The sequence below is a fragment of the Vipera ursinii genome (genome assembly GCF_947247035.1).
Source record: "Vipera ursinii genome assembly, chromosome: 2".
NCBI classification, from domain to species: domain Eukaryota; kingdom Metazoa; phylum Chordata; class Lepidosauria; order Squamata; family Viperidae; genus Vipera; species Vipera ursinii.
Window position 1 is genome coordinate 258589400 of NC_139513.1, and position 14745 is coordinate 258604144.

At 33.8% G+C, this 14745-nt stretch overlaps 1 protein-coding gene across 1 annotated transcript in view; it reads left to right on the plus strand.

Moving 5' to 3' along the window:
- Positions 1 to 14745, plus strand: part of EDIL3 (EGF like repeats and discoidin domains 3) — a gene marked incomplete at both ends in the record, with an annotated part of 254948 nt that overhangs the window by 224185 nt on the left and 16018 nt on the right. The window contains one exon of the mRNA XM_083357249.1: positions 14021 to 14176. Coding sequence (XP_083213375.1) covers positions 14021 to 14176 — 156 coding nt within the window. The remainder of the gene's footprint in view (positions 1 to 14020; positions 14177 to 14745) is intronic.

Below are 14745 nucleotides of genomic sequence, written 5' to 3' on the forward strand. Positions count from 1 at the left end.
CATGTATATATTATTGTACCAGCAACCCATGCATGTCCATTAGTTCCTAAAGTTGCATTATCAGCTTTTTAAGCAAAAAGGCACCAAAGCCTCAAGGAAGTTCTTGTACAATTAATAGGGTACAATGGCTCATGTAGTTAGGGTACTTGTTGACAATTTCAAGCCCATGTTCAAAGCCCAAGTGTTGCTGTGACGGAGTAGGCTCCCATCATTGCTCCAACTCCTGCCAACCTAGCAGTTCAAAGGCCTGCAAAATGCAAGTAGATAAACAGGAACCAGTTTGGTGGACTCATTAACAAGGACATAAAAGGAGCCCACAAATGGGCATCCCCCAGAGCAACAGTTATGTCAACAGCTAATCTTTTCACCACAGACACACTTTGGTGGTTCCAACATGGAGGTATAGCATAATAAGGTACAGCTTTCTAGCTCCTATTTTCTAGCAAAAGTCAGCAATAATATTAACATTAAGATTTATCACTAATCCTGGTTCTGTAGTTCTTATCTGATGTTTCTTGAAGCTGAATATTTTATGTTTCATTAGTACAGACCAAATATGCTTAAATACAGATTTGGACAAAAAATACCTATTCACATCAGCAGATTTTAAATGTATTATTAAACTGTCTGTGCTTTCATCAAAATCTGGAATTGGGTATGTGTAGTTTAACGAAGAGAAGGGTGAGGGGTGACATGATAGCAGTGTTCCAATATCTCAGGGGCTGCCACAGAGAAGAGGGAGTCAAGCTATTCTCCAAAGGGCCTGAAAGCAGGACAAGAAGCAACGGATGGAAACTAGTCAAGGAGAGAAGCAACCTAGAACTAAGGAGACACTTCCTGACAGTTAGAATAATTAACCAGTGGAACAACCTGCCTCCAGAAGTGTTGAATGCTCCAACACTGGAAGTTTTTAAGAGGAGACTGGACAGCCATTTGCCTGAAATGGTATAGGGTTTCCTGCCTGAGCAGGGGGTTGGACTACATGACCTCCAAGGTCCCTTCCAACTTCTTCTTCTTCTTCTTCTTCTTCTTCTTCTTCTTCTTCTTCTTCTTCTTCTTCTTCTTCTTCTTATTATTATTATTATTATTATTATTATTATTATTATTATTATTATTATTATTATTATTATTATTATTATCTTCCACCCTGAAAGAACCATACGACAAGTGGCAATATATGTTTTGTGTGTTGGATATAAGGAGAGGATGTCATTTCTAATTTCTAAGAATCTTCTTCACTATTTTCCTTTAAATGAGCTCTTAATTTTGAGAACTATGTTCTTTCTTCTGCACCAAAATATATAAGCAAATTAAAGTTTAATGTTGCAGGCCATTATCCCAAACATTAAAATTAATTATTCAAATTCAATCTGTAATCTAATTTTACAGACAGATGCCTAAGCATTGCACTTTGACCATCAAAGTAGTGTGATTTTTTTAAAAAAAATGAAACTCTTGAAGTGAATCTGCACTGAGTAATTTAATATGTATTTTATGTGCTGTATTACATATTGTGCAACAAATTAAAAAAAGAAAACATGACAAATAATATATTGCCTAGGCTTCACTTGTAAAATTTGTTGTTTTAGTATAACAGCACACTGTATTACATTAATTGGCACAAAGAAAAGGTAGAAATTGTTGCCTTTCATTTCTACTATTTGTATATTAATTATTTTAAAGCTTAAAATTTAATGTCACATAGCCCCAGAATTTTGTAGAAGCACTTGTGAGATTTTACAGTTCACATTATAACTATTCCTATTGAACTCATTTAAATGTTTTTTAACAGCGTGGTTAGTACCGTAAATAAAAAATAAGCACTTGAAACCATTCATATGGTGTAAATAACATGAACTGGGATGTAGCGAAAACTACTGACATACTGTATGCAGAACAAAAGTAATAGTTGCCTTCATTGGTTTTTTAAAAAAATAGAATGATTTAATGTATTGCTTTTTTTTCATTTTTAGTATCTAACAAGATACCACTATCAATATCTGTATTTGTGCATTCTGTTATTTATGTCACTGTTAACCGCCCTGAGTCCTTAGGGAGAAGGGCGGTATACAAATCAAATAAATAAATAAATAAATAAATAAAATAAAATAAATATATACAGTGAGGCTTTGCAACCGTAGAGGACATTTTATTGCAGTTGTGAAAATAAAACAGATGGATCATGCATGTTATCTCTTGAACTTCAATACTTGAATAGAGTGAGATAATATTGTACATCACCCAGGGTTGCCCATGAGTGAGATGGGCAGTCTCTAAATTTGATAAATAAAAATGAATAAAATTAATTAAATAATCCAATATAAGCCAATGGTTTTTCCAGACTTAGGCCAACCTGGACCATTGCTTGGGCAAGAGACCAATTCTGACTACCTTTGTACTTCAGTCTTTCCCAGCAATAACAATGTCTGTTGTTTACACTTCAATTTCTAAAATTCTCAGCAATGTCTGCATTAGCTGCATAATTCTGGTAGTTAAACATTCACATATCTGAAGAATATGCAAATTGGCTTGGGCTATTTTAGTTTGCTTCTTTCCTTCCTAGTTCTATTTATGTAATTGCCTGTATATCCTGCTCCAGTCTAGGAGCCTGCAGTAATCTGTGGTCGATTTTCCTTTGAAATACATATTATAGAAATTGGTACGGGCTTATTTGCATTTCCTCTGATTCTTATGAAATTTGTAAGTGGTCTTGAATATTTGTAGCTAAGCAGTCTCCAAGAAAAGGTGCACATTTTCCTTTGCCACTGCCTTTCCTTATGATTTCTATCATCAATCACCTTTATCCTCTTTTTCCAAAAGAATAATGTTTTTTCCTTGTAAAGTGGGGGAGGGGGCACTGACATGCACACTGGGGCAGCAGTAGATATTGCTTATGTATTCATGTTGAACATTCCAAAGAATCCCTTCAATTTTTTTCAAGTGTATCACTTGAGTACTCAAGCAGCTGAATTGATTTGGGGGCAAACTGTTTGAATAACTGATCAAGCATTCCTGCTGCTGTGCCATATTATGCAGCTCTGCTTCTGAAGTTCAAAAACAAAGAGAAGAGATGTAAGAAGCAGAGAGCAATGAAGTGAATAAAACTCCAATAAATAGTCAAGGACAATAAAAATTAAAAAGTGAAATATTTAAAAAAAACAGTTATGTTAGCAGAATTTTCAACTCTTCTGATATCGATAAAGGTTATTTCTAGTGAGACAAATATTAAGTCAGTGTTATTCTGTGCATAAGGCATGTTATATTAGAAGTTCAAGAGCAAACCCAAAATCAGTAGTATTGTTTGTACGGCTATGGATTGATTATCAGTCTAGAATAGGGGCAAAAATTCTGCTTACAACTCAAGGTTGTAAACAACAGAAGAGAGGCACCCAGAGATATAGTTACTGAATTTGATACTTTGTGCAAATTGATCATATTCTCTATGTCTCAGCTACAGAATATTTGAAATAAATGAAATGACTTCTCTCATTTAGATTGTGCTTGTCTTGAATCCAAACGTGGGTTCATTTTCAACAAAAACCTGGAGTGCAGAATAACAGTATGTTTGCTTAAAATATTTTTGGTGTCTAAGTACAGATCAGCAGTCATAGGTGCTTTAAAATCCCCTCTAGCTCTGCGGGATTTAACAAGGTGACTGAAAAATATTAAGCCTTTAATAGCTATGTATGAAAAGATGTTAGAATATACTACACATGATATTAAAGAGCATAAGCAGAAATGGAATGAGGAATTGGAATGTTCTGTATATGAACATCAATAGCAGATCATTTTGACATCTGATGACATTTACATACTGTAGTTTAAAATTATGCTCAATTCAACAAAATATTACATTGGATAGGTTTTGATAACAATGGCCATTCAGTGGAAGAGATGGCCATTCAGTGGTTAAGTAAAACATTGAATAATTTTTAAGATATGTTGGTATAATAAAGCATGTTTCAGAGTATAAAGCTGGATGCATTATATTTATAACATTTGGCAAAATAATAATGATATACAGAATTTCATAGAGAAGCTTTCCCCTAATGAAGCTTTGATAAAAGCATACCTTCAAGGTATGGTACATGGACTCTGTCAATCAAAACAGAGCAGTCAGTCCATCACATGAGTGTGGGTGTCAAAAAGGGTCAAGATGAGAGTCAAAAAAGCCCACATCATGGTTATGACCATCACAGCAGCCCCATGTGTTGTTTCTTAAATGTAAATGCAGTTTGGATATCCCAGCAATTATATTTGTACAAAGTTAACATTCTCATCCTTCCATCTATTTCTCTGTGTGGTCCACAGCTTTCCGTATTGTACCTGACTGAACTAACTAATAGCAATCTATTTTACTTCTTGAAAAGGGCTAATCACTGTCTTTGTTAAAGCATTATGTATGATAATATATATGGAACCATGTGTCTGTGCTTCTTCTAGTGATGCTTATTAATTTAGTAATCACTAAATACATTGAATGAAATGTTTCTTATTCAGGAATATATATATATATATATATATATATATATATAGAACAACTTACAGTTTGTGATGCCATTGAACTAATGTGAGTGCATGCCTTGTTTTTTTCTCGTCATTAACTGCTCTTTTTGCAGCCAGTTAATAATTTTATGTCACTGGTAAAGAAGTTCCACTTGGACTTAAAGCTAATTAATTAATTAATTAATTAATTAATTAATTTGCCTCCTATTTCACTAGTGAAATTACTTTGGGAGGCTTAAAAATTATAAAAAGATAAATATAAAAACAATAAAAATGATAAATATTAAATAGAAACTAAAAACCAAGAGGATGGACTATCTAGAAATGGGAACTTCTCTTTACCCTATCAGCCACCTCCAGTATAGAGCTTTCCCACTTGGGCCCCAAGCCAGCCAGCAGAACCAGGTTCTAAGGCCCTTCTGAAAGACCAAGAGGGTACAGGCAGATTTCACCTCTGGCAGCAAAATATGCCAGCAGGCAGTGGCCATAGCAAAAAGAGCTCTTCTTCTAGGCTCAGCCAGCCAAAATTCCTTGACTGATGGGGTCTGTAGCAAACCCCTTCTACTGGATGAGTGGGCCCGGCCAATCCACATACCCTATAAATCTATATAAAGATGTAATAGCAGACTCAAAGACAGTCTTGCACAAAAAAATAAAGTTACTATCTCTTGACTGTTATTGGCTCTGGAGTTTGGCAACTATATTGCTTGTTAAAGGCTATTGGTGTTTCCTCTCTATAAAGTATGGGGCATGTTTGCCTTCATGTCTTTGAGTCACTTGTTGCTAATTACTATTTATCACTATACAAAGCAAGCAATCTTCTATCTGTCGGCAACATAAGGTCTATTTAGAATTTATAGACTATAGTCTGGCATTCTGATCCTAAAACACATTAGGATGAAATAAGATCCACTGATTCCAAAACAACATATATCAATTGGAGCATCAATTCATATGGTAATTTTCTAGCCTTTTTTCCTCCTTGGTAACTTATGCTTTCATAATAAATAATTGGAATGCTCTAGGTTTAGACAGAGATATAAATATTATTCACGGCCAAATTATATGTGATGAGACAACAACTCTCAGAATTTCCAGACAATATGATCCCTGGATATATTCAATTTTCACTGTTCTTTTTATTGCCAGCAATACAATACAATCTACATCCCATTTCAAGCTGATTGAGTACCATTCGATTCAATAATGCCTAAATCTGTCTTTGTTTATTGAAAAGTTCGAATGACTTCCATGACCCCTCCAGTCTCATCCAATTATAAATTTCTAACTTTGGGTTTACTTGTATCAATCTACTTTTCTTAGAAGCAAATAGGATACTCTGATCTGAATAAACATACTTACAATCCTGCCACATAATATTTCAAAATCAAATAATATCCAAGATTAAATTTATTTTGAATCAGAATATAAAAGGCAAAAGCAGCTTTCTTCACAGGTTTGAAGAAAATATTCCAAACTAAGGTATGGCACAACTTAACATACAAACATGAACTATGTAAAAACCAAGTTCCAATTATTGGACTGTTTTTGGATAAGCTTTTTCATCTTTTTCATTAAAAATTAAAATAGACTGAATTTCACCATAAGGCTAGAACAAAACAAAGATGAGTTAGTGGCAACCCACAATGTATATTGTCTTTTCAATAAATGAAGGGATTTGCTACATATAAATTATTCTACAACCACTGCCAGTACCTTCTGAAGTTCTTGCATGGAATATAATTAAATTATATGTGTAAATGGCTAGAACAAATAAAATTGCTACACAACCATCTGGTTTGCAAATGATAAATAGAATTTAACTACTTTACATAGGATAAATAGAAGTTTTTAAGGATTATTTATTTATTAAATTTATATGCTGCCCATCTCCCCAACAAGGCAACTCATATAAACAAAATATATGTTTACTTTTGGAGGCAATATTTATATTAAAGTGATTAAAAGTTAAAAGACAAAAACTATCTTTTGAAACAACTTTTTGGAAATTGGTGTTAGCAGAAATTGGTCATTATCAAAATACAGTAAAATAAATCAAAAGAATCTAGGTCAACTATGATTTAGACATAATGTTCTTGTTATCAGTTTCACCATGTACAATCTGATTATGTACTTCCATGATAAAGGCAACCCACTGTGCACACTGTGCACTACACAAGGTTACTGCATGAGGGAGGCACCATTAACAGTTTTTTTTTAAAAAAAAAATAATAGCACACAAACATGCATGTACATGGCTAGAATATATTAACAAGTTTTTATTGGTGTGCAAGTACACATTATCATTTATAGAATCTACTTTAAAAAATATTTTTGGCACAAGAGCACCATATATGCCAGCAGTATCCTGCCCATGGTAATCCTACAGAAAACCTATGTTTCAAAGAATGCAAAGAACTAGGAAAGGGCCAACAACTGTCTCTGTTGAACATGTTATTTTGAAATTTCAAAAATAATAGATAAGCCACAGTCTCAGTAGATTTCTACATGCAGTTACTAGAATATAGTCAGTCCATTGCAGTTCTCTCACAGGAAGAGTAGAGAATGGGAAAATTATAATAAATTCCAATTTGTCCCTATTGGAGAAAAATGATTGCTGCTTATAAAGTGTGTCATTTTATGGGGCTTCTCTGGAGCTGATATGATAGAATTTCCTGTAATAGCATTTACTGATCTGTGACTCATGAATAGAGTTAATCACTTTATGGAAAAGCCAACACATCCCTATATGTGTCGTTGTTTGTTCATGTGGCAGTTTCAAATTGTACTTAGTTCCAAATCTTTCAAGAATCTTGGAAAAAACAGAAATTCAAAATTATGTAGTTTGCAGGTTAATAATCCTAAATTTGGAAGTGACTGCCAAAATAATCTAATCTAGTGTTCTCAACTTTGGCAGCTTTAAGATATGTGAACTTCAAGTAATTCCCCAGACACCATGCTGGGGTTTGAAATGCACAGATTTTAAAGTTACCAAGGCTGAGAAACACTGATCTAATTTAACCCATGCCATTGTAAGTAACCAAGAGTGGGGACAGAAAGGAATAACTAGAGGGATGTCACTACTGTCTTGTCCTAGCATCTGTTACTTTACAATACTTATCCACTTTACAATAGATGATTTCTGCCTCTGATAAAGACCTGAGTTTCCACAGCGCATACTATCAGGAGCTTCTTTTTTATGTTTAATTGATATATTGTTGGCCTTGTCCTGAAATATAGAGAAAAACATATAGTGCAAGTAAGGAGATATTTTCCTAAAAACTAGTTATTTGGCAATTGTAATATATGTGCAGTTGCGAAGACTTAATATAAACAAATGATATTTTAATCTTAAACAAGGCAGCAATACTACTATTTAATATATGGTTCCCTATAGCCTGAGGAATGAACTCTGCTAACAGATTGGCTATCAAAGTGAACACAACTAGCTTAGAGATAGCACTTCATTAAATATTAAATATAGTCCAGGTAAACAATAATATAATAGTTCAAAATGAATCATAGCCTATGCAGTTATGAAAAGTTGGCATAGATTTATAGTAAAATATACAGGTGCCGTAATTTACTAGTTTTCATTCCAACAATTTTCATTCCAACACACACATAATTTTCTCCCCAAGGGACTTTATATAGAGTTTATTTTGTTTTCTATCAAAAATCATTGAAGTTAAACTCTTAAATAAGATTCTCTCTAAATAATTTAAGATAAAAGGATCTCTAAACTCTAAACTCTGCTGGATCTGGCCAAGAATGTATCCAGTCCAGTAACCTTCTCCTACATCCTAAGCCTCTCCCCTAAGAAGAGTTTCACTACCTCCTTTTCCTGTATATTTTATTTTAATTTTCCAGTTTTCTACCAGGAGAGCAACATACTGTGCTATTTCCAGTTAATGAACCTACCAGTGATAGCTAGATCTCCTTAATTCTGTTGTAAACTAGATTTTATGACTTAAAAATCAGTCTCTCCTTCCCATTTTGTTGTTGTTGTTGTTGTTGCTGTTGTAGAGCTCTTAAAAACTTTGGCCAACCCTCCTTTCATCATTCCTTCCTTCTTTTCTTTAAGACTTATGAGTTGGCCTAATAAACCTATTTGCATCAAAAAGGTATTGCTCTAATGTAGCAATATTTTTCAACCTAATGGCATAGGGAAAACTTTCTGCTAATAATTTTAATAGCAATTATAAGTGACATTAATGAAGCCATGACATTCAAAGTGCTTCTTGTTTAAATTCAGAACAAGGAACTCTTAATTAATATTTAAGGGATTTTAAAAATGGAAAAGCTTTCAACATTCTAATAGCAGCTGCTTTAGCTTTTTAGAAGAACAAATCCCATGTGTTATCTAGAGCAGGTTGGGTAACTTTTCTCTGCTAAGGGCCATATCATTTCAAGGTTAATGACATGAGTGTCACATGCCAAGAGTAGAAATCTTGAAGGAAATGGAAGATTGTGTGCCTGTCTTATGATAGCTCTTTCTTTTGCTCTCTAGATTTCTCTTCTTCTTTGTTCTTCTGAGGACTCTTATCTGTCTTAAGCAGAGGAGGATATATATGTTAAATTAGAGCAAGGTGTGTTTATGACTCTGACTCATACTTTATAAAAGAGAATATGCATTTTATTTGAGTGTGTACTGGGAGGGAATAGACTTGATTATTTTTTTAATATCATTGATGTTATATCACCATATTCAACAATGTAATATTGATCTTTGATATATATCTGATCATAGTTCAATTACTATGAATTATGCGTTTCAGAAACAGGCTAGGATCTTGAGAAATTAGTATTTTAATGTCTCCCTATTGATTGATAAAGAATATGGTACAACAAATGCAGGTAGACACCTCTCAATCTTTTGTTTGAATTCAGAAACATCGAATGGTGAAATCTTTGAATGGGAATGATATAAAACATATGTTCAATGTAAAATTAATGCTTACTCAACATATAAAATAAGACTAAAAATAAAAGAGAAAAACCTTGAAAGATAAAGAGAAACATTTATGGGCACAGATGGTTATATACCAATCTACAGGTTTGTAGAGAAAAACACAGGAAAAAATGAATTAACTACTATAATATCTCAACAGACAGATTTCATGCTAACATACTTACAACAGAGATACGTGTGGACCAGTGGGCTAATGCCTCCTTAAGTAACACCAGCTGCCTGCAATTAGTGCAGGTTCGCATCCCACCAGGCTCAAGGTTGACTCAGCCTTCCATCCTTCCGAGGTAGGTAAAATGAGGACCCAGATTGTTGGGGGCAATTAAGCTGACTTTGTAATAATGCCGCTTGGGGGGGAGCGAAAGCCCTAATAAGCAGGCATATTCATAGAATGAAGGCTATTGCTAAGCACATTGATTTGTGCTTAGATTGTAAGCCGCCCTGAGTCTTCGGAGAAGGGCGGGATATAAATGGGATTAAAATAAAAATAAATAAATAAAATGGCAAAAGTCCTGGTGAGACCTTGGCTAATAATTGTAAATGAAAGAATGATAGGACAATGATTCCAATTATTAAAAATGAAGGTGATAAAATGTATAAAACATCAATGGATATAAACTGTCAACTTTTAAAATTGTATTCAGAAGTATTTAGTAAACCAGAAAATGTGTCAAATGAATATATAGAGCCCTTTTAAAATAAAATTAATCTACTGCTTTTAGATAAAATATAAAAATAACTTTTGTTTACTTCACTATCTGAGGTAAAGATTAAGCAAATAATTTTAAAAGTAGCAAGTGGTAAAACACCAGGTTTAGAAGGGCTCCCTGTTGAGTTCTATAAAACTTTTATAGATCTTTTGGTGCCAAAATTTTGCCACCTGCAAAAAGAGATGTTTGATAAGGGAATTTTATCACCAGTATTTAATGAGACCTATATTAAAGTTATACTAAAAGCAAGTAAAGATCGCACCCAATGTGCTTATTATCATCCAATCTCATTTATTAATATTGATACAGAGATTTTAACATCAGTATTAGCAACGGATTACAGCAAATGATAACATTTGTTATTAAGAATGGTCCAGTAGGACTACTAAAAAGTAGGCAAGCAGCAGATAATATTATATTAGTTGTAAATCTAAAGGACTAGAATAAGTAAAAAGTTAAATTTCTAATTTTCTCATTAGATGTTGAAACACCATTTAACAAAATACACAAAGAATACATGCTTGCTGCACTAAATAAATTTGGATTTCTTTTGGACACTACCTGTAATGTCTGCAGCGGGTTCCTGGTAAAGAGGACAGCAGGCTTAGGTATGATCAGCTGTTTATTGCCTCCACAGGAACGAACAAGTATGTTTTGAACCCCCTTATATAGTGGTGCCGGCGAGCCTCTGGCCAATCCCTGCTCGCAGATTCTCCCGCCGTTTCAGTGTAAGCCAATCCGCGTGGACCGTGTGCGCAGCTGTCAGTTTCAGCTGTCATCAGTAGCCGCGTGTGGAGCTGTCAGTGGTAGCTGCGTGTGGAGCTGTCAGCGGTAGCCGCGTGTGGAGCTGTCAGCTGTCAAAAAGCTGTCAATTGCGTTTCTTTAAGTTTAACAGTGTTTAACTCACATATATTACACTACCACTGTTGAGAAAATTGCACTGGTTGCCAGTTGCTTCCAGGTGTAATTCAAAGTATGGGTTGTCTTCTTTAAAGGTCTACGTGGATTTCTGTGGAGCCAGCTTTTCCCAGCAATTTCTTCTCATCCAGTTAGAACACATCAAACCCATCTCTGAGGAGGTTTTATCATTGGGGACCACAAGAGTATACCTCCTTCATCACTACCCCTCTCTTTTTTAGCACAGCCCTCTAATTGAGTTCAGTTCAGCATCAATATTGCTGTTAATCAGGAACTAAACTTTGCTTTTCAGGAAGACTTTATAGTTTGATAGAGAGCTTCACATCCTGAAATAGGCATTATTTATAACTAAGAATATTATTTATCAGCAAACACTGTTTAGAGACATTTATAATTAAGTGAACTGTAAGACTAAGTAAGTAAACACACATGTATTTATTTGCTTATTTATAAAAATTAGAAACTGGGCACCTATACTACATAAAATGACTACATTTAATTAAAACAAGCAACAATTAATTTAAAAATTGAAAATAATTATACTGCAATTTAAATGAGAATATTTTATTTACAAAGGACTCAGACATGAAGAGATAAAACCTGATTGTTTTCTTATCATTTTAATGGTTTATAAACAGCACTAATTATTGTGAATTGCATATGTATGAAGTACAGTTATTTAAATTGATCAACCTCTCATTAAAACTGTAGGGAATATTAAGAAACTTATTAAAAAAATTTCTGATGTCCTGATAGAATTGGTAATGACCAGAATTGCTAGATTTGTACTCAGTAATGGGAAAATATCCTGCAGTTTTGTTTAATAATCTCTTGACAAACAAATCTGTTAAGAATGTCAATCTGCTTTCAAACTGCAAGCTTTCCCAGTACAAATTTTATGAGAGACAATTCTCTGTCACATGGATGGAGGCAGTATCTTAACTCTCCTTTCTCTATTTGGGAGACAAACACTATTTTGTCTTTTTAAAATGAAGGCAGAACTGCTGGGTTGAGACTGAGAAAAGGGGGGAAATAACAGAGACTAGGAATAAACCTTGGAATTTCTATTTTAAAAAAGTCCAAGTAAAATTAAAAAAAAGGAACAGAAACTTCACATACTAATCCTGAAGAAATAAGTTGTGAGTTTAGAAATGAATTTACAATAAAAACAGAGAGAGATCTAAGAATCCTACTGGATAATCAGTTATGAGCCTGCAGTGTGCTACAGCTATCAAAAAAGCCAATGCAGTCCCAGGCTGCATCAACAGAGAGAGAGCAACAAGATCACATGAAGTGATAGTACCACTTTACACTACACCAGTGAGATCATACTTGGAATACTGCATCCAATTATGATCACCACGATGCCAAAAAAAAAAAAAGATGTTAAGACTCTAGAAATGGTGCAGAGAAGCAACGAAGTTGATTAGGGGACAGGAGGCCAAAGCAAATAATGAATGGTTGTGGCAACTGAGTATGTCTAGTCTAATGAAAAGAAGAACTAGGGGTGATAAGATAAAGGTTTTCCAAGGGCTGTCATAGAGAGCAGGGGGTAGACCTATTTTCCAAAGAATCCTAGGGCAGGGCAAGAAGTAATAAATGGAAGTTCATCAAAGAGAGATCCAACCTAGAATTAAGGAAAAAATTCCTATCAATTAATCAGTGGAATGGCTTGCCTCTAGAAGTTGTGGATGCTCCATCACTGGAGGCTTTTAAGAACAGATTGAAGAGCCATTTGTCCAGAATGATATAGGGTCTCCTGCTTGAGCAGGGGTTAGACTAGAACACTTCAAAGCCCCCTTCCAACTCTATTATTCTGTATTTTGATATTTATTTCTCTGTGGTAAGCAAGTCTTCTGTGGGGTCCTTGGTGCTTTCTGAGCTTGTTTTTTTTTCTTGTAAATGTTTCACTACCAAACTAGGTAACATCATGAATGTCAGAAGAGAGTGGGGTTTGCTCTGAGTTTCCCATCTTTTATTTCTTCACATAAACTCAGTTTTGAATGAATATTTCAGGTTATGCACTAGTAAATAATTTTATTTGTTCCATATCTTCCTTCTTCAAAGGGATTGTCGACATTTTGATATCTAAAATTAAAAGTGTTATTACAATTTTTATTTTCCTTTTCAAAAGATAAATTTTGCTTTTTTTATATCTTGTGAGATTGATCTACCTCCAAAGGAAACACTGAAATTACTAGTTGCATAGTCAGGAAACACTGCTATATTTCACTCTTTTCATTTTAATCACTAGAAAAACAGCATATGGTACAAGAGAACCATTTTTTTTTAAAAAAAAACCACCAGGTTTAAAGGGATTTACCAGGTGAGGCTCTCCCTGCAATATATATGGTAGCAGTAGGAACTACCAAGTTACAAATCAAAGCAGTAGGCTGGGCCAGAATGTGAAGACACAAAGATCCTTGAGAAAAGGCAGTTTTAGATCACTAGCCTTCGTGGCCAAAATCTTGCAATAATGTTAATATTTAAAATACTAATTCCTTTTGTAAGAATTAATTTCAAAAAGGTTGTAAAAATGTTTATGTAGAAAACAGCATGGCAAAAATGCAAACAACTATTAAAGGAAATGGATCCAAAATGCAACTTGAAGGATTTTTTTCCCCATTTTGTATCCAGGAAATAGAAGTAACTGAATTTTTACTTGTTTTATATTAAAATTTTATCCATCTTGCATAATAAAAAATTTTGTAGGTATTTCCTCTTCACTATTTATGTGAAGGGGAAAAATTGATTGGGGAAAGAAAAGGTATTCATTCCATTAACTGAAATTATTAACACATTTTGTTGACTTCTATCAGTCAGCTCTTTCGTAATCTGATAAACATTTTAAGTTTTTTTTAAAGGTCTGGGAACTCAAGTTATTCTAACCTATGTTTTATTTCACTTTGATTTATAGATTGATCTTCTTGTCCCTACAAAAGTGACTGGTATTATTACTCAAGGAGCTAAAGATTTTGGTCATGTTCAGTTTGTGGGTTCCTATAAACTCGCCTATAGCAATGATGGAGAACACTGGACCATATATCAGGATGAAAAGCAAAAAAAAGATAAGGTAACAAGGTGGTTGATATTTGGAATATACAGCAGGCATTGATGTAGCATTATTCAACCCTGACATTCTCCAAGCTAGTAAGCTGCAGGTTAATGTATGCTGTGTGGTTTTATGGGATGTGCATGTTGAGGTTTCATGGTTAAAGGTCAATGCAAAATAAAAATTAATATAAATATAATGACATTTGCTCATATTTTAATATTAATGTGGGTAAAGTGTCAAATTTAAATCAATAATAAAAACTGCTAAATGAAAAGCCTTTACTAAGCTTTTCTTTTCAATGTGATAAAATAGTGGTCAGAACATAAAAATATATACTGAAGTAAATAATGTATATAATGGTTTTGAAAAATATTTCTCAAACTATTCACACATCATCTGGAAGAATTCATATAATATGAAATAATTTGTATTTTATTTATTTTTTATTTACTTATTGAATTTATATAGCCAGTCATCTCTTTTGCATGTGACTCTGGGTGGCATACCCAATGAAATCACAAATTAGACAATCAACATAATTCAATCATGAAGATTCAGTAAAAGCAATTAAAAAAACCATTCACCTT